The 24,312-nt window shown below is 42.7% G+C and overlaps 1 protein-coding gene across 1 annotated transcript in view; it reads right to left on the bottom strand.

Moving 5' to 3' along the window:
• LOC121858389 (aconitate hydratase, mitochondrial-like) overlaps positions 1–23,869 on the bottom strand; it is a 69,145-nt gene extending 45,276 nt beyond the window's left edge. The window contains 2 exon segments of the mRNA XM_042354833.1: positions 341–498; positions 23,793–23,869. Coding sequence (XP_042210767.1) covers positions 341–498; positions 23,793–23,825 — 191 coding nt within the window. The 5' untranslated portion in view covers positions 23,826–23,869.
• Positions 23,870–24,312: the final 443 nt, after the last annotated feature.

Here is a 24,312-nt window from a genome sequence, read left to right as displayed (position 1 = left end):
GATATTTTCTTCAGGTCAAAGATATTTCGATTGGGTTAAATCATTTACCAGAATTTTATCAATGGTTCTGATCAGATTGTCTCATAACTGACAATAAATAGCATGATCCATTAAAAGAATGTCACTGAGAAAAGGTTATGATACATCAAAATACAGAGTTAAAATTTGCACGCCACCCAGTCCATGATGTATTCCATGGTTGTGTGTGTTATATGTCAACACCAAACACTTCATGAGTATTAATCACAAATTATATACTACATGGAACAAATTGGCTTTCCTGCTTCAGTACAGTCTCTAATTCCTGCTTCAGTACAGTCTCTAAAATCAAACATCTAACCTTTGCTTGACGACATCAAGAGTTGCTTGTAGTTTATCATATGGCATTTCTGAGCCAGGGTCCAGGTGTGACATGGCCACCTTCTGGGCAGCAGTGACCAGAGGGGATAAATGAAAGCATCGTGCCTGCACTTTCCCTTTCACCACAATGCTCAAATTCTGCAAATAAGAAAGTCAAAACCTATTAACAAAATGCACAAGGAAACTTTTTTGTTTATAAAAATTTAATTTTTCATATGCCCTTTCTTTGTAATATGACATTGGAGACAAACCTCTTCCAAGATTAGGATAATTTACCAAATGTTTCATATTTTAAGGCAAATTAGTTTTCCCTTACCTTACTAAACACCAGGGACTGGACACTTTTTTTTGTAGTGTATATACTGTATATCCATATGACAAAATGTGATATGGTGGCCAGTACACAAAATACAATGTCTAAGCTGATACCAGTGTGACTGCACAAAAAATTTATTCAGACCAGTTTTTCTCAAAACTGTGTGATAAGCCTACCACCCCAGAGTCACTAACACCTCTGGATCAATAATGTACCTTTTCATGTCCAATATAAAATTAAAAATTTCTTAAAAAAATGTTTTAATATACTTCTCATCGCCATGGTACCATTATTAGTGCTTTCAATATAACTGTACGCAACGAAACCCGTCATTTATCATTCATAGGTACAAAATACAACATTGGTACAGTATAAATGCATTTCCCTCTTAACATGTTATACTGTACAGCAGTGGTTCCCAACTTTTTTTGGCTGCGACCCTAAATTTCCCAACAATACGGTGTCATGACCCTCAGGTATATAATATATTATACAGCTTGAATGTTAAGCAAAATTTTTTTTATGACGTTATGATAAGAACTATCATTTTTCAATTGTCTGAGGGCCCTCGCAACCCTACCGAGTACACCCCGCGACCCTGATTTGGGTCACGACCTGAGGTTGGGAACCGCTGCTGTACAGCATGCCCTTAAAATTCGCAGGGGTTAGGCTTGTAGTGTACTGTCGTGGCAGGTTGTCAGGGTCTCTTATTTGGCCTCAACGTACATACATGAAATATATCCAACACTCAGGATTGGGGTAGAAATAGAAAATCACAATGTTTCTCGTATATATATATATGTTGTTGCACAGCACAGTGTTAAAGAGATACTAAGTCGGGCGAAGCTTGCTCAGTGTTCCTGTAGGGCGAGAAGCTTTCTGAGGGAGCGTGTGTATGGAGCTGTTGAGGGATGTTGCTTGTTGGCGGCGGTAAGTAGAAAGAGAGCGATGAAGGCCAGGTGAGGTCTTATATGACCGCGGTAGGCGTGGCTTGATGGAAGGCCCCCGCTTTGTTCGGCGTCGCTGGTTACCTGACCTTGACCACGAGGGATACGCCAGCAGATTCACAGGAGGTCGGGCAGTCAGCGACACGGCGTTTGTAGGGGAGGCCTCCACTACAATACTCCCCTCCCCTCCGGGCGCGACGGGGATGTTAGCCGGGTTACGTCCCACACGTGATACATAACGGACAGGTGTACGTACCACTCGGCCGCTGCGGGTTACAACTCCATCTAATGACACAGCCCCTGTGGGGGAATTAGGGGGGGAAAGAGGGTTTTGGATTAGAGGAGGTTGTACAGGCAATTGTTGTTGTGCTTCTATAGCGGCTGGGGCAGCTTCCTCAGGGCCACTGGCTGGGTTGACTGGGTCAGGGGCGACGTCAGGAGGAGGGTCCATGACCAGAGCAGGTTCTATAACAGGAGCAGGTTCCATTACGGCAGCAGGGTTCACAACAGGAGGAGGGTCTATGATAGGAGCAGGTTCTATGACGGCAGCAGGGTTCATGACAGGAGGAGGTTCTATTACGGCAGCAGGGTTCACGACAGGAGGAGGGTCTATGATAGGAGCAGGTTCTACCACGGCAGCAGGGTCCAGGACAGGAGCAGGGGGCACCTGAGGGTGAAAAGAGTGTGCCCAAAAATGTTGTGGGCGGGGGTGTTGCTGCCGGTGGCAACTGTGGGTAGACTGGTGCAGGCGTCGTTTGTTAGTGGTGCTGCTGGGTTGGGGGCTCAACGGGTAAGGTGGCCGGCTTGACTCTGTGTATGTTGACGGTCTCGTGTCTGCCATTCCGGAAAATTGTCAGGAACTTCGCTGAACGGGTCACAACCTGGAAGGGTCCATCGTAGGGGCGTTGTAGTGGGTTGCGGTGAGCATCATGCCTGACGAAAACATATTCGGCTGTTAGTAGTGCAGGAGGGATGTGTTCGGGGCGACGAGGAGGCTGGCGTGGAGCAGTAGCTCTGAATGCAGAAACTGCTTGTCGTAGCTTCTGGAGTAAGTCGTGATGGACGGCAGGAGTGGTTTGGTGCAGGTCAGGAGGGAGTGAGAAATCCCCGGGTAGGCGAAGTGGCTCGCCTAGGGTGAGATCTGCTGGGCTATAGTCCATATCCTCTTTGTGTGAAGCACGGATGCCGAGGAGCACTAAGGGTAGCTTATCAGTCCAGCTGTAAGGGTCGTGCTGTGGTTTGAGTGCGTCCTTCAGCTGCCGGTGAAACCGCTCTACCATGCCGTTGGATTGAGGGTGGTATGTGGTGGTGCGATGCCTAGTTGTGCTGAGGAACTGTAGGAGGCTGTGCCAGAGTTGTGACTCAAACTGGGCTCCTCGGTCAGTGATGACGGTAGCGGGGGGGCCGAAGCGGGAAACCCAGCTGGACATGAAGGCGCGGATGGTAGACTCTGCTGTAGCATTGGGCATGGGGATGGCTTCTGTCCACCTGGTGAAACGGTCGATGCAGGTGAAGATGTAGGTGCTACCACAGGATGATGGAAGAGGTCCCACGATGTCGAGGTGTACTACTTGGAAACGTCCTTTGGGTATAGGGAAGGTTTGTAAGGGGGCCCGTGTGTGACGATTTATTTGGAGGACTGGCAGGCCAGGCACTGGGCAGCCCATTTCTTAGTATCGGTCTTGATGCCGGGCCAGACGACACGTTGCGTGAGGAGGCGCTGGGAGGCCCGCACACCCGGGTGGCTGAGACCATGGATGAGGTCGAAAACAGAGCGGCGGTGGACGTGAGGCACGAACGGTCTAGGCTGCCCACAGGATACGTCGCACCACAATTTGATATTCGTGCTGGGGATTGGGAGTTCTTGGAGTGTGAGGCCTGACGGAGATGTCTTGTATGCTGCCAGGTCTTCGTCATTCTCCTGAGCCGCGGCAAGTTGCCCATAATCAATGGGTGGAGATGAGGGAAGAATGTTGGATATACAACGAGAGAGGGAGTCGGCGATCTCGTTGTGGCTGCCTTTAATGTGTTGGACGTCGCTGGAGAACTCCGAGATATACGCCAAGTGGCGCAGAACGCGAGTTGTATGTGACTGGGAGGTTGAAGTAAAGGCGTGGACGAGGGGCTTGTGATCAGTGAAGATGGTGAACTGACGGGCCTCGAGGAAGTGCTGGAAATGCTTGACAGCCAGGTATACGGCCAGGAGTTCTCGATCGAAGGCGCTGTATTTGAGGTGAGGTGGTTGAAGTTGTTGTGAGAAGAATGCAACGGGCATGAGGACTCCGTTGATCTCCTGCTGTAAGACGGCGCCCACTGCAGTAGAAGAAGCGTCTGTTGTGAGAGTGGTCCGGGCGTTAGGTGCAGGGTGGGCTAGGAGGGTAAGGCGTGTGATGTGCTGTCTGATAGCAGTGAATGCCGTAACAGCCTCTTGAGTCCACACGAGAGGCTTGTGAGACTTCTTTGGGAGTCCTTTGAGAAGGTGGTAGAGGGGAAACTAGGATGGTGGCAGCGTTGGCAATGAAGCGGTGGTAGTAGTTAACTAAACCCAGGAATTCTCGGAGTTTCTTCGCTGTTTCAAGTTTGAGGAACTCCCTGATGGCGGTTATCTTCTGTGGTAGGGGTTGGATGCCACTAGGCGAGACTCTGTGACCGAGGAAATCAATGGATGGGGCTCTGAAGACGCACTTAGCAGGGTGAACTTTCATGTTGTTGTTCTGCAGGCGTTGGAGGAGGAGTTGTAGGTGGTGATATATGGTCCATGTACCTCTGGAAAGTCTGTGCTGCATTGCGTAGGCCAAAACTCATGAAAGTATACTTGAAGAGTCCGAATGGAGTGGTGATGGCTGTCTTCTGGGTATCTGCAGGTGCTACAGGGATCTGGTGGAAGGCACGCTCCAAGTTGATCTTCGAGAAGATTGTCTTGCCATGAAGTTTGTGGTGGAAGTCCTGGACATGCGGAATAGGGTACCTGTCGGGTTTGGTGACGAGGTTCAGGGCTCTGTAGTCGCCACACATCCTCCAGTCGCCGGATGATGGCTTAAGGGCCATGTGAAGAGGCGATGCCCAGGAACTCTTTGAAGGACGAATGATGCCGTCTTGCAGTAGTCTGTTGAATTCCGCCTTGGCTGCGTTCAGGAGCTCAGGGCGCAGGCGGCGGGGGCGTGGGAAGACTGGAGGTCCTTTGGTCTCGATGTGGTGAAAAATTCCCGAAGTAGGTGGTGGGGGTGGAGAGATTCAGGGTGAGAAAAGTTCCTTGAACTCTTCGAGCAGGGGCGAGAACTCATTGGACGGTGAGAGACAGGTGATAGTGTCGGTGTCTTTGGCATGTGAACCCTGGATATTGTGTGCTGTAGGCTCATGGATGAGGCGAAGGTGGCTTGGGTCGACTCCGAGCTTGTGAAAGGTGAGGAAGTCGAAACCAAGGATTGGTTGAGACACGTCTGCGACTATGAATGACCAGCGTAGAGTCTTGGGGAAACCGAGGTCTAAGGCGAGGGTGCGTGCGCCGTAGGAGGCGATGGGGGTACCGTTGGCGGCGAACAGGTCATAAGAGGGTTGCCTTGACGTGTCTTGTCGTGAGGGAGGGATGGATGATACTGACTGATGAACCTGTGTCAATGAGGAATTTCGTGCCAGAGGTGCGATAGGTGACGTGTAGTAGTGAGACGCCTGAAGGGACGGGGTTGGGGCGTCTACCAACCTCCGCTAATGCCGTTTCCCGAGTAGGTGCAGTGGGGCTCACAGCGTTGAGCATTGGGCCCAAAACGCCAGTGATACCAGCAGAGGGTATGTTCGTTGTGCTGGGGGCTGGCGGCAGTTTCCGGGGCAGGAAGGGCGCGTCGGGGATTGTAGGGCGTGGTGCGTGGGTTAGGAACAGGTCTAGAGGCAGGCATGGAGGAGCAGAACTGTTCAATGATGTTCATACTGCGGCTCAAGGTTTGCAGCAGGTCCCTGACGTCTTGTGAGGTACTGCTCGGCTGAGGGGTGTTGACCCGGCTTACAAGTTCGGAGGTAGGTACTGGTGTGGGCGTGGGGTTGTCCGCGGCCGCCAGGCACGCAGCCGCGCACTCGTTAAATATTCTGTCTGCCGCGGTTGCGTAGAGCTCAGGTGTCGTCGAGTAATCTACTGCAGACAGGATTGTACGTACTTGTGTGGGGAGCTTTTGTGCGTGAAGCTGGCGCAGGATAGAGTCGGGAAGTCTGTCTGTGTGCCGGGAGTTCAACCTGCACATCTCCTCCCAGAGAAGTCCCGGAGTTGAGTTTCCAAGGGAGATAGAAGATTGGTTCTGCAGGAGACTGGGGCGGCTCCGTCGGTAATGTGTTTTTAAGGCGTCCCGCAGGGTGGCGAATTTGGTTCTCTGGAGGGTTTGAAATAGTCCGTAATACATGCGTGGCGGCTTCCGTAGGCAAGGAAGAGAGCAAGGCGCCGTACTTTTGCTCATCAGTAGCTTGTGAGACAATGAGGATTGCTTCGACATGATCTAACCAGTCCTCGAAGTTGTGGTTGAAAGTCGGTAGAGAGATCCGTCCATCCATTCTTGTGGAAGTGTCACACGGTCGTGAGATGGTGTCGTAGTGGGGGTAGCACGTGGTGCGGTTGGTGTCGTCGTGTCGTAGTGGGGTATCACGTGGTGCGGGTTGTAGTGGTGTTCTCAGACATTACCATAACCTCTTTCTTACCTCAAAAATATCCCAAGGCAGGTGGAGGAATTGCACTTTTTGTAAAACTGTACAGTACTTTATTTTTGAGATTATTATTGTCCTGACCCTAAATCTAGACGAGGTTTGCCATGGATCCCATTTCTACAGCCGAGGCCTTGCAGGATTGTGCTATAGTTCTTCAATTGCTGAAGCAAGTGGCATCTTGAAAAGCTAAAGAAAAGACAATGGGTGCGTCGAGGAGTGTCTTTAAAAGTAGCAGCAGCTGGCTGGTCAAAGAAGACCCTGAATAATGATTTAATAATACTAAAGAAGTTTTAAAGTAATTTATAAATAGAAATATGTCACCATTTATGTGTTATATTTTAAATCATTATTGTTTCATGAGTCATTTAAACTTTTACTTGAATATTTAACACCTAATATGAAGCTCATTTGAGCACTAATCCAGTCAGCGAAGATCCTTGCCAAACTGTTGTCCATTTCTCGCAACAGCAGAAATCATGCTGCTTACTGGGTCATCAGGCCAACGGCCAGCAAAACGGGCAACATGTTTGGTGTTAAGTGCCCAGTGTGCCGCCGCCTTAAGTGAGGGGTATAGCCTCAGGTAAACATGGTGAGAACCTGCAGACAGCTAATGGACAAATATTAACCCGTGGCAATACATAGTACGTCAAGTTACGGAAGGGATAAAAACTCATTTTTGCCCCAACCAAAGCTACTTGACCTTAGATGGGGGTACAGTATCTTACTTTAGGTTAGGTAAGGTCACTTAGCATTTGGTCAGGGGTTAGGGTCATCTCGTGCCCAAGACAACTCATACCAAAGATAAATCATACTCAAAAAAGGTAACTCATACCCACACCAACTCGTACCCAACTCAAAAGATCACTCGTACCCAACTCACTTGATCACTCGTACCCAACTCACGCTTTGATTTTTTTGAGATGGAAGCACAGGCTTTATGTAGTACTGCAGAATACAAAGTAACCACAATTAAACAATGAAAACGGCAAGCTGATGACAGCACTTCTCCAGTCTATATTATGTGGGCTGCAGGCTAGAATGGTTGCATATTAAAAATATACACAATCAGTTCAGAGTAGTGATAGAATGCTGTCAAATGGATAATGATGACATTAGAAATGAGGCTCACGAATTTGCAGAAATGTATCTCATGATTAACAACCACAAATAAGAACTGGATGTATTATTGTGTTGTAAATTCTCAGCTTTGTTGTTCTTGATACGAATCTTCGTTTAGTAAGCCCAGAAGACTGCAGTAGCATCTATTACCGGCTCCAATCCTGGCTATAATTTACATTGGTTTTACATAATTTCTTCTTCAATCTTGTATTCTTATGTCATAAGTGATCCAAAGTATTTAAAGGACTCGATTTTTAAAATATTCATTCCACTTATACCGACACGTTTTTGCCTTTGGTTTCTTTCCATGATCATTGTTTTGGTCTTATCCACATTTATCTTAAGTCCTGTTGAATTTGCTATTTCCCTTAAAGGTTGTTGTCATAGTATCTACTTCTTGGAAGTTGTTGCTTACTCTATCCAGTTCATCAGCGTATACGAGCATTCTAATTTTGATCTTATTTAAAATCATTTCCTTCCTGCATATGGTCTCGTAAATTGGGTACGAGTTATCTTGTGTGGGGTATGCTATAACGAACGGATCCTATTACGAATATCTATAACGAACGGTTTTACCTTTAAAATTGAGAATGCTATAACGAACGCAACTCCTACATGGAACGCGGATGAATATGGGACTATTTCGTCTGGCGCATGAATATTGTTGTACCACGACCCACAACAAGAGCGTCAGGCGCCATCTTTGTCTCATTGTGTAACCAGTGCACCACTGTTATTGTTGAAATTTCGTCTTTTGATGTGGAAATAGAGTTATTTGTATAAATATTTTGTTATACAAGTGTACAATTGTGACAATGAATCGTCCAAAGCGAGTGAGAAAGCTCATAACTCTTGAAACTAAGAAAGAAATCATAAAGAAACGTGAGAATGGAACAAGCATTGCGAGACTTAGTGATGAGTATGGGATGGCTAAATCGACTATATGTACGATTTTGAAGAATAAAGGAGTTGAAAACTATGCAAATGGCTAAGGGAATCTCAAGACTTAGCAAAGCAAGGTGTGATGTGATTGAGGAAATGGAAAATTTACTCTTAGTGTGGATAAAGGAGAAAGAAATGGCAGGTGATAGCATTAGTGAAGCTATAATTTGTGAGAAGGCCAGACAATTGTTTGAGGACCTTAAAGCCAAGACTCCCAGTGGAAGTGATAGTGATGTGCCAGTGTTTAGGGGAACCAAGGGGTGGTTTACTGGTTTCAGAAGGAGAAATAAATTACATAATGTTGTGAGACATGGTGATGCTGCTAGTGCAGATAAGGAAGCAGCTAAGGAACACCATGACATTTTTTTTAATGTTATTAAAGAGGGAGGCTTTGTTTCTCAGCAGGTATTCAACTGTGATGAAACTGGACTTTTTTGGAAAAAAATGCCTCGCCGTACATACATTACCAGGGAGGAAACTTCTGTCCCTGGCCATAAGCCAATGAAAGACAGGCTTACCCTCCTTCTTTGTGCTAATGCTTCTTGTGACTGCAAAATAAAGCCACTCCTTGTGTACCATGCAGAAAACCCCAGAGCTTTCAAAAACATTAGGAAGACCCGCCTTGGAGTTATGTGGCGGTCAAACCCAAAGGCTTGGGTGACCAGGAGTTTATTCTCTGAGTGGGTGATTGAGGTGTTTGGACCCAGTGTTCAGGAATACCTCAGGGAGAATAATCTTCCACTGAAAGCTTTGTTGGTGATGGACTATGCACCAGCCCACCCTCCTAATTTGATGGTTGAATTGCCAGAGGAGTTCAACTTCATCACTGTGCACTTCTTGCCACCCAACACAACACCTCTCATCCAGCCCATGGATCAACAGGTAATTTCTAACTTTAAGAAGCTGTACACAAAGGCACTGTTTAGAAAATGTTTTGCGTCCACTTCTTCCAGTGATGTTAGTTTGAAGGAATTTTGGAAGTCACTTCAATATAGCAGACGCTGTGTTTTTAATTGCGTCAGCCTGGAAAGAGGTTGCTGTGAGGTGTCTTTGTGCAACTTGGAGGCCATTGTGGCCTGAATGTGTGCTTCAAAGAGATTTTGAAGGCTTCGAAGAGTTAGAGGAAGAGGCTGTTGTACATGAAATTGTCTCTGGGCAATTCCATGGGCCTGGAAGTGGATGATGATGATGTTGAGGAGCTGCTTGAGCTTCACAAAGAAGAAAATGAGACACTGAAACAGAGCTTAACTTCTGAGGAGTCAGGGGAGGATGAGGACAAGGAGGAAAGCCGCATCATTCCAGCCAAAGATCTCAAGGATGCGTTCTTTTGCTGGAGCAAATTGTCTAAGCTTGCTGAGGATTATCATCCTGATGTTGGTTCTGTGGAAAAGGCCATCAGTGTGTTCAATGACAAAGTGATGAACTACTTTTGTAAGATCCAGAAATCAAGGTTGAAGCAGCCAACCCTGGATTCCTTCTTTAAAAAAGTAGCAAAAGACCCTACAGACAAAGTGCCTGTAAGACAGTCACCAAAGAGGGCCAGGAAGGATGACTCCTCTCCTTCCACCTCTTCTCCATAATTCTCTCCTTCCCCCTCCTCCTCTGCCTCCTGTCCTGCATGCTGAACAACACTAAGGTAAGATAAAGTACCGTATTTTTTACATTTTCCACAGAAAATGTTCAGTGTTAAGTGGCTGTATTTGGGGGCCTGGGACGGATTAATCCTATAACAAACGAATGCTATAACGAACGAGGTTCTAGAACCAATTAGATTCGTTATAGCATACCCCACTGTAATTGGGTACGACTTGACATGTTCTGATGTGTAAGATTTGCTTGGGTACGAGTTGTCCAGCACCTTTTGGTCAGTATCTATAAACCTCTTCCCCCGACCTCTTACTACTATCTGGACTTCAACTGACCAAAGTAGCTTCACCCAAACCTTTTCAAGTCACCAACTACAACTTTTATACCTCTTTCTGTTCTAAGGGAGATGTATGTGCCTATGGCAACACACGTACACCAACTGTATAGCTCGACTCAACTCTTCTCCTTATGATGTCATCTGGCTCAAAATATCTCTACCAACTACAGGAAGTCCTCAATTAACGCCGAGGTTCCGTTCCTGAAAACTGCGACGTTAACGGAACCAATTTTCCCCAACAGAAATAGATAAAATAAAGGAGTTACGTTCCTGAGCCTCCCTTTGCCCCATGAAATTCATTACATATACATAAATTTAATGGATTTTTATAGAAAATCGTATACAGGTATACAAAAAAATCATTTTGTATTGTATTCACTGATGGGTGGAGGTAGTGGAGCGGTTTAAAACCTCCATTTTCGTAGCTAGGTTAATGGTCTTACAATGCTTCTTCACAACACTAGCATCAGTAGCACTTGATGGGCACTTGGAAGCCATTTTGAATGGTTACAGTATTAAGAGCAAAAACACTTAAACACGCACGAACGCTGTGGAAGCCTAACAAAGACTGGCGTCACTTGGGGACGCTGTGACATTCTGCGAGTGAGAGGTAGTGTGGTAAGACGAGAGAGGGTGATGTGCCATAAAAAGTACCGGGTAGTCCGTGACAATGCAAAAACAACGTTATATTGAGTAGTAGGGAATTATTGGCATCGAAAGAGTAGCGATATTATAACGAAACATTAAACAAGGACTTACAGTATGACTATTTTTCTTTGTTTCCTATACTGTTCTCCCAACTCTACCAACTATTTGGAATTTTAACTATCTCACTTCTTGCCATAAGTCGTTGCTATCCACACCCCAACACCGAGATCCTCTACCTAGGGGATCTCAAAGTACAGTACATCAAAGACAGTGGCTTGGCTTTGCAAGGGATGACCCAGGTGGAGTTGCGGCACTCTCTTTTTCTTTATTTAATGATCTGGAAAAAATAATTAAACACCCTACATGTGTTACTGATTGACACAATCAACTTACTAACATTCTTAATCTTTGTTTTACCTCAAACTCCTCACACTATTCATACTCAATTTCTGCCTCCAAAGGGTCTTCTGATCAATCTTATTTCTATTAAATCAAACTGGGCACGACCACTTCCCTCACCCCCTCTAAACGCCAACTATGGCATTATCGGAGAGCAAACTGGCAATTCTTGCGAGAATTCTTCTCCGACTTTCCTTGGGATGAATGTTACTCTTCCACTCGGGATGCCTCGGTATGTGCTGACAGCATTGCTGGGGTTATACAGGGTGGTATGAGTGCATTTATCCCATCTTCTACCAAAACTTTCACTTTACATTCATAGTTTGATCGCTCCTGTTCTCTTGCATGTAAGGAGAGAAAGAAGGCTTATCAAGTTATGAAACTATCTCCTCCTATTACCCACTCCTCTTTCATTACTTCTAGGAATCATTGTAAGGCTATTCTTCATAGGGCCAAGCAGAATTTTATAAAAAGAAAGACCGCTGTCCTGACTAACTCTTCTTCTAGTAAATCCTTCTGGTCCTTAACCAAAAACACCTGTAATAACGTCTGCACTCCTTTTCCTCCTCTCTTACGACCTGATAACTCTATAGCCAACTCTCCCCCCTGATAAAGCCATCTCTTTGGCACCTTATTCTCCTCTAACTCCACCTTAGATGATTCCAACTCTATCCCTCCTACTGAACCTATGCACTTTCCTATAATCTCCTCTTGTAGGGTTGCTGGTGTGTTGTCCTGGTTGGATGTGAGTAAGGCGCATGGACCGGACGGACGGAATACCCCCCCCAATTTCTAGCTTCCTTGAGAACCGATCCATGGCAGTTGTTGTCGAGGGATCGATCTCTTGCTCTTTCTCTATCAATAGTGGTGTCCCACAGGGTTCTGTTCTTTCACCTATTCTCTTCCTTCTTTTTACCAATGATTTACTTCACACTACAACTAATTTTATCCATTCTTATGCAGATAATTCTACTTTTCACATTTTCCCCTTCCCCCTAATTCTCAAACTATATCTGTTTCTAGAGCTGATATAATTTCATCTATCAATGCTTATCTGAGCAGCATCTCCAAATGGGGAGGTAGAAACTTTGTTAAGTTCAATAGTAATAAAACTAAGTACAATACAGTATTTACCAATTACACTTTCCAAATTACTGTAGATGATCTCCCACCAATCACATTTCAGGACGCAAACATTCTGCCAAGTTCTAAAATACTGTAGATATGCTAGGTCTCACCATTTCCTCTAATGCTATGGAAGCCATACATCCACAACATTGCTAAAGCTGCCTCCCGAAGGATGAGAATGCTGTACAGATGCCGTAGTAACTTCACTTCTGAGCAGTTGCTTCAAGTTTATAAGGGATTCATTCGTACTGTTCTCATATCTGGGGTGGCTCTTCTTCTGTCCAACTGTTAGATAGGGTGGAATCAAAGGCATTACGTCTTATTAACTCTCCTCTAATTGATAATCTTTTTTCCCTTTCTCTTCGCTGCAATTTTGCTTCACTCTCTCTCTAATGGTCATGATAAGAGCTAACCTGAAAACCTTAAGGATTCATATTACGCTCAAACGTCCACAAAACCTTCTGAGTCTCCCAGTGGAAACGTCCCCCGTTTTCTCTGTTTCCCCGTCTTTGTCTATGGGAGCTTGGAATATAATCCGCGGATTTAGTAGCAGACGCTGTATGCTGGGACCTGTTGCCATCCAACCCTTTGTAATCAATTTAATTTTGCTTTCGATAGCTGAGTCAGAGCATTGTTAGTGAAGATAATAGTAGAGAATGAAAATGAGTTCAGTCTCAATTTCAACGTCAGAGTGTACCGTAAATTAATTCATCGGAATAGAGTAGGTGGACTCCCTGGTCTGGTTTGAGTGAGGGCACGCGGGCATTTCTACCGTTAGTAAGTGCCCGTCCCTTCATCCATACAGGTTTGCCATTCCACTCTGTGTTGTAATTCGCCCTTCTTTAAGTGATTTGACCCAATTAATAGTTGCTTGTGCAAGCGTTACAGTAACGTAGTTGATATGCTCTGAGTGAAGTCATATTTACGTCTTTAACGTCCCCTGAAACGTGATGTTGTTGTCACCGGTTAGTAAGTGCCCGTCCCTTCATCCATACAGGTCCCTAACGCAGCCTAGGCTGTGTCTATAGCGTGGATGTTGTATCCACTATGTCTGGGGAGATGTCCGAGGTCCAGTAGGATCAGTTACCTTCGTGAGACCCGGCCGTCAGACACTTCAGACCACCTATAGCCCCCATAGCTGGCTCGTCTGGCCCTAACGCTCGGTCCACGAGGTGACCCGGACCACCAAGCCACACACCACTACCAGCCCCCATCATTGGTGGATGAGTGTCTAACTCAGTAGGGCTATATTTGTGTGGTGGAATTAATCCACTGGGATCTCCAGAGTTCGTCGGATAGTACTCCATGGTGGCTGGACCCCATGGCTGTTGCTTGAGTATCACTCCTGACGACTGAGTGTTGTAGTGGCAGTTGCCTAGTATTTATGGTGCTAAGTGACTATCATAGTTGTGTTATTGAGTATGTCCACCCAGTAGGGTTGGAAGGGTATTGAATATGTCCACCCAGTAATGGTGTGAGTATGTTGAGCCTGAGGGCCTAGTACTAGATTTCGTCTGTTAGTACAACCAATTCTTTCTTCTAATTTCATATTCATGTTTAAATAAACTTTGTATTTGTATAATTGTGTATATTATTTACCTACAGTATTTACCGTTATTTCTTCCCTATTGCTTGATACTATCATTACACCTACCCACGAGCCTCCTATCGTCACGCTACCAATGGTGATATATAAGAGTAAAAGGAATTGTTACTGGCACAGAGCCCTCATAAATGGTGGCAGTCAAGCCCTCAGTAGCAGGGCAACACCGACTGTCCTCCCTGCTTGTGGAGACACATCATCACTGTATATATATATATATATATATATATATATATATATATATATATATATATATATATATATATATATATATATATATATATATATATATATACATAAATAAACTTTCATAAGACTAAAAGTAGTATAAACTACAGGTGTAAAGAACCAGTTCTACCATAATTATCTAACCTGACCTAACCTTACCAGCTTAACCTAACTCAACATATTTGTCTTGGTAAATTTGGTGATAATAAGTGAAGAAAAGTCATCTTAAATAATAAAGCCAATTTTATCATATTTCCACTGATTTTCAAGGATTTAACAATAATAACAAAAACTTCATTCTGTTTGGCAATATATTCCGCTTCGTGTTACTAATTAATAGGGCCCGGATAGTTATGCACTAAAAAACCATGAAATATGCATGCAAATATGCACTAAAAACAGGGGAAATATGCATTTATATGCACTAAAAATGTCACTTATAAAGCCAAGAATGCAGGTTATACGGAAACAAAATAGTTAATATAAACTAATGTTAATGTTTATTAAGCAATATACGTAATGTATTTAACATATATATGTGAAAGTGCTTCAAAAAATATATATGAACATGTATTTACATTATAGACTGACATATTTTCAGACATTACAGATTGTGGTTGCATTTGATGATGACATGGTGGCGTAAGTTCTCAAAGTTAAAACCCCGCCTGTTGTCTGTCAGCATAGCTTTATATTCTGAGAACACCCTTTCTACATCACACGAGACGATTGGTGCATGTTTCATACATAGGAGGTCTGACATAGTGAGTGGCTGTACCGTCTCGTCAATAATAGCATCACCAGACATTATCTGACTGACTTTTTTCAGCTTTTCAAATCCCTTGTTTTTGTACAACACGTTACTCAGTTTACCATAGTAAGCATCAGACTGCAAACTTTTCAGTTCATCAAGAACACCATTAACCAAAGAAATTGCCGAGGACAGCAGTAGTCCCCTTTCTTCAAGTCTAGTAATTGTTGATGAGATGCACGCAAAATTCGTTGCAATGAAGAGCAAGCTTTCCTTTATTCCTTCAGTTTCAAGTAAGATCTTGCTTTCCTGAATGCTCTGAGCCTCCTCAGGGTCGAATGTCGCAATAACAGCTTCAATGACGTTGAAGTTTTTCCCATAGTACGTTGCAGCATCGATCCAGCTTCCCCATCTTGTCATCACAGGTGAAGGAGGAAGTGGTGTACTTGGAGCGATTTCTGAAAATCTCGCAGTTCGAGAAGGTGCCTTGAGAAAGATTTTCTTGACGTTGGCTATCAGTTGATTTACATCTGGGTATTTTGACCTAACCAGTTCTGCTACACGATGCAGACCATGGGCCACACAGGTCACATGGATCATTTTTGGATACAATACTTGCAGTCCATTCATTGCTTTGCACATGTAAGGTGCAGCATCAGTGCACACCAAAAGAACATTTTCATACTCTAACTTCGTTGGCCACAACAATTGCAGAGAATCGTTGAAGAAACCAGCAACAGTGGAGTGGTTGACTTTAGATAGTACACCAACATTCACTAGGTAATATTTGCCTCGCTCTGTTTCATCTCCCAACACACCAAAAATAAGATTCACAATACACCGTTGCTCAACATCAGTGGTTTCATCGAGTGACACCCATATTTTCTTTCCACAAGCCTTTCTCCTTATGATTTCCATCGTGTCCTTGAACAATTGTGAAACATAGTTCTTACGTAATGTTGATTCGTCAGGCACCTTTTTTCCAGCATACTGTTCCAGGAATGACTTTAGGCATTTGTTATTCAGTTTATGCAATGGAATATCCGCTGAAACAAATGCCTTGCACAAATCTGCGTTGAACTGGGAACGATCAGGCCCTGACTTACTGGAACATTCAAGAAGTATTTGTTGCTCCTTTTGTGCACTATTGGACTTAACAGCTTCGAGTCGGATGTGCTTGCTTGTTTTAAGGTGTTGTTGGACTTGAAATTTCTTGCTCGCTGTCACTGGTGCTTCACAATATTTACAAAACAGTACACTTCCATCAGTAGTAAATGCATCAAATTCCTTTACATATGATCTCAGCACTTCATTTTGGTTTCTTTGTACTTTCGGCATTTTCACGAGCAGCAGAAGAGAGTAGCTCCACACAGCAGCACTGCTCCTGACTGACTAACTCACTAGTCCAATGAGTCATGACCAGGTGTGGAAACGACAGATTAAAGCGACGTGACCTCACCTCCCTTCACCTAACCACACCTCACCTCACCTCCCAGTACCACGTGTGCTCATTCAGTGGCAACAAAGAGATACTGCCAGATGAATATTTTACCAAAATATGCATTTATATGCCGTTATCTCGGTAATATGCACTTATCATAGAAATCACGCAAAATATGCATTTGCATATGAAATATGCAAATGCATAACTATCCGGGCCCTAATAACAAAGTCGTCATTTTTTTTTACTATGTTCATTAATGTGGAGCATTAGTCCATTTCTCTAAACTCCCCAACTTACCAGTTAATAATGCTAAACATTCGCTTTAATTTTACACCAAATTTCACTAAGTGAAACTCAGACACAGTGAATCTAAGGTAAATTTGCTTTTAATTGCCCCACTCCATTAGAACAAAATTATGTTTTTCCGGTGGTTTTTGAACGTATATGGCCTTCATTTCCATTGGAAATCACTCATTTCTGAGATACAGGCATCCCCCGCGTTACGGAAGCCAGGGTTAAGGAATTTCGCTCTTACGGAATTTGTAAATTATGACCAATAAATTCGCGTTACGGCCCGTAAATCCGCCCTTACGGAAATTGGGGTAAACTTTAACAAACACAAGGCCTCACACATGCCATTCAGACTGACAGACTTGACAAGTTTTACCAACCATAAAGACAGTTGAAGCTTTAAACATCACTCACAATGGATCTTGCATATTCCAACTGTAATCAGACATACCTAAGTTGCCTCAACAATTGCAACCCCAGTTGCAATATCAAATTGTGTCACTACTAAGAAATAACAAAGTATCTGGTGTACTCTAAGATAAAGAGAAAACAGACGACTCAGGCGTGCTGAAGTGAGAGAAAACAGACTCCTGTATAATGCAATATTATGCAATATTAACCCCTAAATTGGTGTTTTAAGAAGGTATATCATAAATTATTTAATGTACTGTATTGTATGTGTATATAAACGTTTATTTTCATTAATAAACGTGCTTGAATTACTTTTTTGGGCCCGAAAAAATTCCTTAGGAACGCATCTCCAGTTTTATAATGGAAGTCAATGGGAAAATAGGTTTCGCGTTGCGGAATTTCGCGTTACGGTCAATTTTCCGGGAACGGAGCCCTTCCGTAACGCGGGGGATGCCTGTATTACTTTAAAAATCAAGGAAAAAACTGTTAAAAACACATCAAAACCACCAGAAATAAGTTTTGAATATAACCTATCTGGGGTTGGGGAGTCCACAGCTGTTCCAATTTTCTGGGTGTGTACCGCCACGTACAAACATACAAAATCGAATGTTAAATATCTCGCTTAAATGTAATTTACGCCAGAAATGCCACTGAAGGAGTCTTAGAATTGTAAAAATTACCGATTGCAACTATAAAATTCACGAGATTACATAGAAAGAACAAAATTAACTTATTTTTTTCACAAAAATTTTCAATAATAAATGAGCGGTAATTATTGATGACTGACCCGCGGCCGACTTTTCAGGTGAACGATTTTAAAAATGATGCATTTTCACTTTTTTTTATAGTGGACACTGTTGTAGTTGTACAATTTGTTAAAAAGAGGTTATTTCTAAAATAAACCTAACCTTAGTGGGTATGAAAAACAGACCTCACCAACCTAACCAAACAAACCTATCTAACTTCCTTACCGGGGGGCTCCACCCCTCAGACCCCACGGTTTATTAAACAAATAATTTACTGTGATATGGTGTAATCTTAATTTTTTTGTGGATGTGAGAGCAGCCGCCGGCATCGGCGTTTATTCCAAATCTTGGGCGGCTGAGCGTTTTGAAATATGTCATACACTACAGACTTTGCACACAAACCCAGTTCAATTTCACAGCATTGCTGTGAAAAGTACTTTCTTAGAAACGTGTTTCTAAATAAGAGTACAATATTGGGTTTAATCTTGGCATTTTCAAGCAAAGTTCCTTTGCAAGCACTAGAACTGTAGCACAAAACTGGCAACAACCTCCACACGCCATATTGAAAATGAAACTGGTGAGGGAGTGAACGAGGCCACATTACCGCCGGGAAGACAAATTAGTGTGCCTATGCACTTAATAATCTACAAAATGAAGCATTTGCACAAGAAATAGAACTCGCTGATAAAAATAAAGTAAGAAAATAAACATTAATACAAATAACTCGTCCGTGGTTCAGTCGTCAATATTAACCAATCGAGCAGTAAATTTACAGTTTCAACCACAATTAGTGTTTGACCATAGATTTTTGTTTCTCCCTTGGTATTTGGTCTGATTCATTGGAACTTGACTTTCATTTGTGTTGGAAATGAGTCGTTTTGGAGCTATCACCCCCTCCATAGAACCTCACCTTGCCTAATTTCCTAGCAGTCTCCACCATATTAAACAGTAAGTACTTATTTTGATATCTGGTACCAATGAAAGCAACTTTTGGACCTTTTTGTGGACCTGAGAGTACGCTCAGACAGAAAAGGTCAGTTGTAAACAGACGACACACTATGTAGTGATGGGTTGTCAGACCACAGCTTACATCTTAGGAACAGTCCAGACCTGACCCGACATTAGGGGAGTCAAGTGTAAGGGTACCCCTCGCGGCTGCTCAAGGGGGTTACAAGTCAACTAGCACCCCTCCCTTGTCACATGGCCCCAACAAATATGTAAGGCACCCAGTCAGAAGAAGCCACCTGCAAACTCTCCCCAATATACACAATAACCTACAGCCCAAGTCAAGGGGCCACAACTCAACCAGCACCCCTCTCATGTCACACGGCCCCACCAACAATGTTAACAGGCACCCAGTCAGCAGAAGAGGCCACCTGTCTCCAATATATACAACAACTTTAGTCTCAGAAAAAGTCCAGACCTGACCCTACATTAGCGTGGTCAAATGTAAGGAGACCCCCCAATCAGCTCAACCTGACGGCTCGTCTCCCAATATATAGGACGTCGTAGCTCTCCCTCATGGGAGAGAGAGAGTCGACGGAGCAGAGTCGAGACAATCAGACAGAGAGAGCCGGAGGCGAGCCTCTTCCGGTCGGGGACGAGACTTCCCTCCCGACACCCCGGTGCCCAGCTAAGCAGTCTCCCAAAGAGACAACCCAGAATCACCTGCTAGGCCTCCCCCAGGTCATGTGAGTTTTGGTCAGAGCTATCCATGGGATGAGTTACTTATGTGGGAAGTGTATTCATTTCACGTTCGTGTCCGAGAATCAGTGTCTAGTAACGTAATATGATGTCCTAGTAACGTAAATATAATGTCCTATTAACTTCGATAGGTGTTATTAATATGTCCATGCCATTGTCGTAATTAATAAATAGTTGTAACGAAGCAGTGTTTGAGAATTGTCCGTAAGAACGTAATAGATGTGTGTTGACGTATAACATAAGATAAGTGTATTGACAGAGTAAATAACTAACACGGCCACGCTACCAAATTCTTCCTCTCTTTACATTTCTCTTACTATCAATATTCTACCTATATGTAATCTTCATCTTGTGAGTATGCCTCATTACACTTAAAACCCCTCATTACAACTATCTCGGTTAATATCCATTTGAGGTGAAAGAGGTATTAGAAATGATTGTTCCTAGTGATGAGATATACTGTAATTAATGGTAAACACAAAATTGCTCTAACCGAGTTGTGACAATAATACCAATTGTGCTGTATCTCTGTAATCCTTTCTTTCCAATGAAACTGTCATAGAAGAAAAGTGGGTTAATGTTACCTTAAGTCATATAATCTTCTAGTGACTGAAAAATATGTTTTTCCTGTGTTTTGAATGAATTTGACCTTCAAAACTGTCACAAAAAAAAAATGAAATAAACAATCCACATTTTTTCATATGGGATATCATCTCTTCCCGTGATATTGACTCCATTAATTTGCAGATTACACTAGTTAGACTGACTGGCCTGTAGTTTCCTGGTTCACTTTTACTTCCCTTCTTATAGATAGCTGTGATATATGCAATATGCCAGTCCTCAGGTATATTTCCTTCTTGAAAAGAGCTTTCAAACAAGATCCTCAGAGGCTGAAGTAGTTCCTCCATCATCTCTTTAATGACTCTTGGATGTAACCCATCTGGACCAGGAGACTTTTGTCTTTTCAATTTTGGAATCACCTTTGTTATTTTGCCCTCGGTTATCTCCAGGTGTTGAAGAGCTGGCACGTCTTTCTTGTTGGCTGTTGGTATCCCCCTATCTGGTTCCTTGATAAAAACTCGTGAGAATTGCTCAGAGTACATCTGCCTTTTCTTGATCATTCACAGTCTTCTGTACTTTTTCCTCATCCTTGTAAAGATCTGCAATTCTAGCTTTTGTCTGTGCATACTTCCAGAACACTTTTGGATTTGCCTTAACATTTTTCGCAATCTCTTGTTCTTTGCGTTTCAAGATGTTTCTAGTTTCCCATCTGACCTGGTTATTTAGTCTCCTGTATTCCGTTTCAGTTTCCAGATACATCTCCCTTGTACATGCTCTTACGTTGAACTTCGTTTTCATTATTTTCAGTCTCTCCCCCAGTCTGTTTTTTCTTCACTTTAGCCCAGAGCTTCCTGTTCATAGGTAATTTTTCATTTGTTCTTTTTCTGCTAACCCTCAGTCCTCTGATTATCTTCCTAGGGATACACTCATCAATGACTGCCTGGAATTTTCTTTTGAACTTATTCCACTTACTTTCAATATCTGGTTCCAATGATAAGTATTGGATCCAGTCCATCGTAAGCCTTTGCTTCATCAGTCGGTAATCTGCTTTTTCATACATGTACACTTGTTTTTTACCTTTGTCTTCCATCTCCTGTATGTCACAATGGAAATAAATTCAGGCATGGTGGCTCTTTCCCAGTGGACTCTCCAGCTTGATATCTCCTACTATAGATTTTTCGTTGCTGAACAACAGGTCAAGGGTATTGCCTGTGCTGTCTCCTCTTATCCTGGCGATTTCCTCTTTATGTTGAGTGAGAAAGCAGTCCCGTACTTTCTCAATGAACATGGTACCAACATCATTCAGTCCCATTACATTAATATAATTACTCCAATTTATTTGTGGAAGATTAAAATCACCGACAATTATTTTATAAAGCACATTTTTATCATTGACTTCCTGCATAAGTTGAGCAAATTAGAATTATTGCTTTCATCACTATTAGGGCTTCTGTAAATGGAGGTAAATAGTAAATTACCACTACTACATGGCACTTCTATACAGCAATTTTCACAAAACTTACTAACAAGTTCAACACTGTAAAATTTGGTTCCTTTCCTAATATATATTAACATACCTCTCCCTTCCTTATTAAGGAGATTTTGCTCTATAATGTCATATCCTTTTAGGTTGTATTCTGCTGTAATCCGTTCCTATCTGTAGTGCTTTGGCTTTACCTCCTGTAGGGCTATTACTTGCGGAGTATTTTTCATCTCCTTCAACTGTGCATTTAACTTTATTAACTTGTCTGAACTCAACACATCCACATGACTAAACATAAGAAATTTACCTACATTAACATTTTTTTTCTTGTTTTTTCCTATTTTTATTCAGTTTCCTTACACTATTTACACTACCGGTATGTACATGTTTCTCCTCTTTGGGCCTCACTACTTCTCTTAATCCTCTTGGACCCCTATTTTGACGACTCTTCGTCTCCACGGAGGACCCACCACTCTGTCTCCCCCCTTCCCGGAGTCCATTAAGTTTTTTGCCTCCTGCTATAAGACCGCTTCATGTTCTCTCTCCCTTTTAGTTAAGTCATTGGCTATTCTTATGTCTTGGAAATTCATGTTACCTTGCAGGTTCCTCATGATTCTAAATAGGTTGGCCTTTATATCTGCAGTAGATAGATTAGCATAGGTCTAGCTTTGCCCTGGATAAATTTACCCAGCCTAATCACTTTAACTAGTGTCTCCTGGCCACTAGTAATGCCACATTCTTTTATTAGGTTCAGTGCATAAGATTTCTCACTCTCTATCCTTTAGCTCGGTGTTACCGAGAAGTGTGGAGAATGTGCATTAACAGTCGAGGATAGTGACAAAGCAGTTAGCTGTGATGTTTGTGAAGTGTGGTTCCACATCGAATGTGAAAAATTACCAGAACAGGCATATAATTTCATGCAAGATGAGGAGGCAGAAGGAGTGTTGATGTGGTACTGCAGTCACTGCAAGAAGGGTTGTGCTAAACTGCACAAGTACATAAAAAGAATTGAACATCAACAGGTGGAACAAATGACCAAACAAAATGAATTGGAAGGCAAAGTAAATCAACTGAGAGAATTTACAGCACAAGAACACGATAAAAATAAGGAGATAGAAGACAGGCTGGGTATATTGGAGGCAAAGTCTGTTGAAATAAATGATGTGTTGGAAAGAAATGCTAAGAATGACAGGGGTTTTGAAAACAGACTTGGAACCTTGGAAGCTAGAACAGTGAATTTAGAAGGGAAAGTAGATTCTAGCAGGGCAACAGGTTCAGTATTGCCACTGAAGTGAAGCAGGAAGACAACACAGGAAACGCAGAGCCTGTTGGTGACCTTTGAGGAACTAAGCGAGAGAAAGAAGAGGGAAAACAACATAGTGGTATATGGTGCACCAGAATCTTGATCCCCAACAATGAGCGAAAGGATAAAGTAACAAATCTTATGCACTGAACCTAATAAGAGAATGGTGGACCCCCGTGGAAACCAGGGATTTGGGTGTTAGAAAAATAAAAAAGTGATTTGCGACAGTTTTGAAGGTAAAATTCATTCAAAACACAGAGGAAAGACATATTTTACAAATCACTAAAATATGCATCCTAACCTAACCTAGTAGGCCCCAGGTCACATATCTTTATTGTGCATTTGTGACGGAAATATCCTATAGGTAAATTATCTTAGAATTTTCTGTAGATTTCACATATGTTGCCAGATTTAACGTAAAGAATTATAGATTTATAGGACTAAAGTTAACATACATTTAGATTTGTCTACACTACAGGTACATGATGGGTAAATTAAAAAATAAATAAAAAGTTGTGGGACAATTAAAAGAAAAAACACCGAATCTAATGATAGACAGACTTTGACACTTGTGGTCCATATATAATCATAAAGTGAAAGTCGCGTCATTGATTCCTAGCTGACCGGCCAGTCAGCTGATCTACCAACACAGTAACCGGTTTTCCTTGAATTTCTCATCGTGATATCAAACAAACCACATACACTGTTAGTAAAGGCTCTGTTCGGTGAAATTGTCCATATGATGACAAAAAAAGGCTTTAACGAGGATTGATCTTAGCAATAAATAAATATACACACCCGAGGCAGAAGCCGAGTGAGCGTGAGCGCCATGGTTGTGTGTACTGCTGCCCTCCGTCCAGTGACCGAGCCATCAACCTAAAGTATCGTACCTGGCCACTTAAAATATCGTACTTTTATAATACTATCGTCTACTGTACTCGAGAATCATTACTAAAATTGTTCATGAAACCTATAAATAAGCATAAAATGGTATATGAATATTAAAAATTACCTTTAAAATGTGTTTGAAACCTATTGAATAGACTTAACATTGCACTATGTAATTAAAACAAAAAATAATATAATTTTCTTTAATTTTATCTTCTACGCCACTTAGCAGCTTACAATCTGTTCTGGCGGTCAGTCACTTCTCTTTTTTTTAACTTATCCTCTTCAACGCTGATCGTCTTGTACCCCACTGTTAACTGATTAACAGTGTACGGGCTCCAGGATATATTAAAATTGGATCAGAAAATATGAGGCCGATATCAGCAATAAACACTTTGACCTTAAGTGACCGTAACTCATCCAGCGATAG

Source organism: Homarus americanus, unplaced genomic scaffold (genome assembly GCF_018991925.1).
Source record: "Homarus americanus isolate GMGI-L3 unplaced genomic scaffold, GMGI_Hamer_2.0 scaffold57980, whole genome shotgun sequence".
Taxonomy (NCBI): domain Eukaryota; kingdom Metazoa; phylum Arthropoda; class Malacostraca; order Decapoda; family Nephropidae; genus Homarus; species Homarus americanus.
This window is presented reverse-complemented; position numbering and strand designations above follow the sequence as displayed.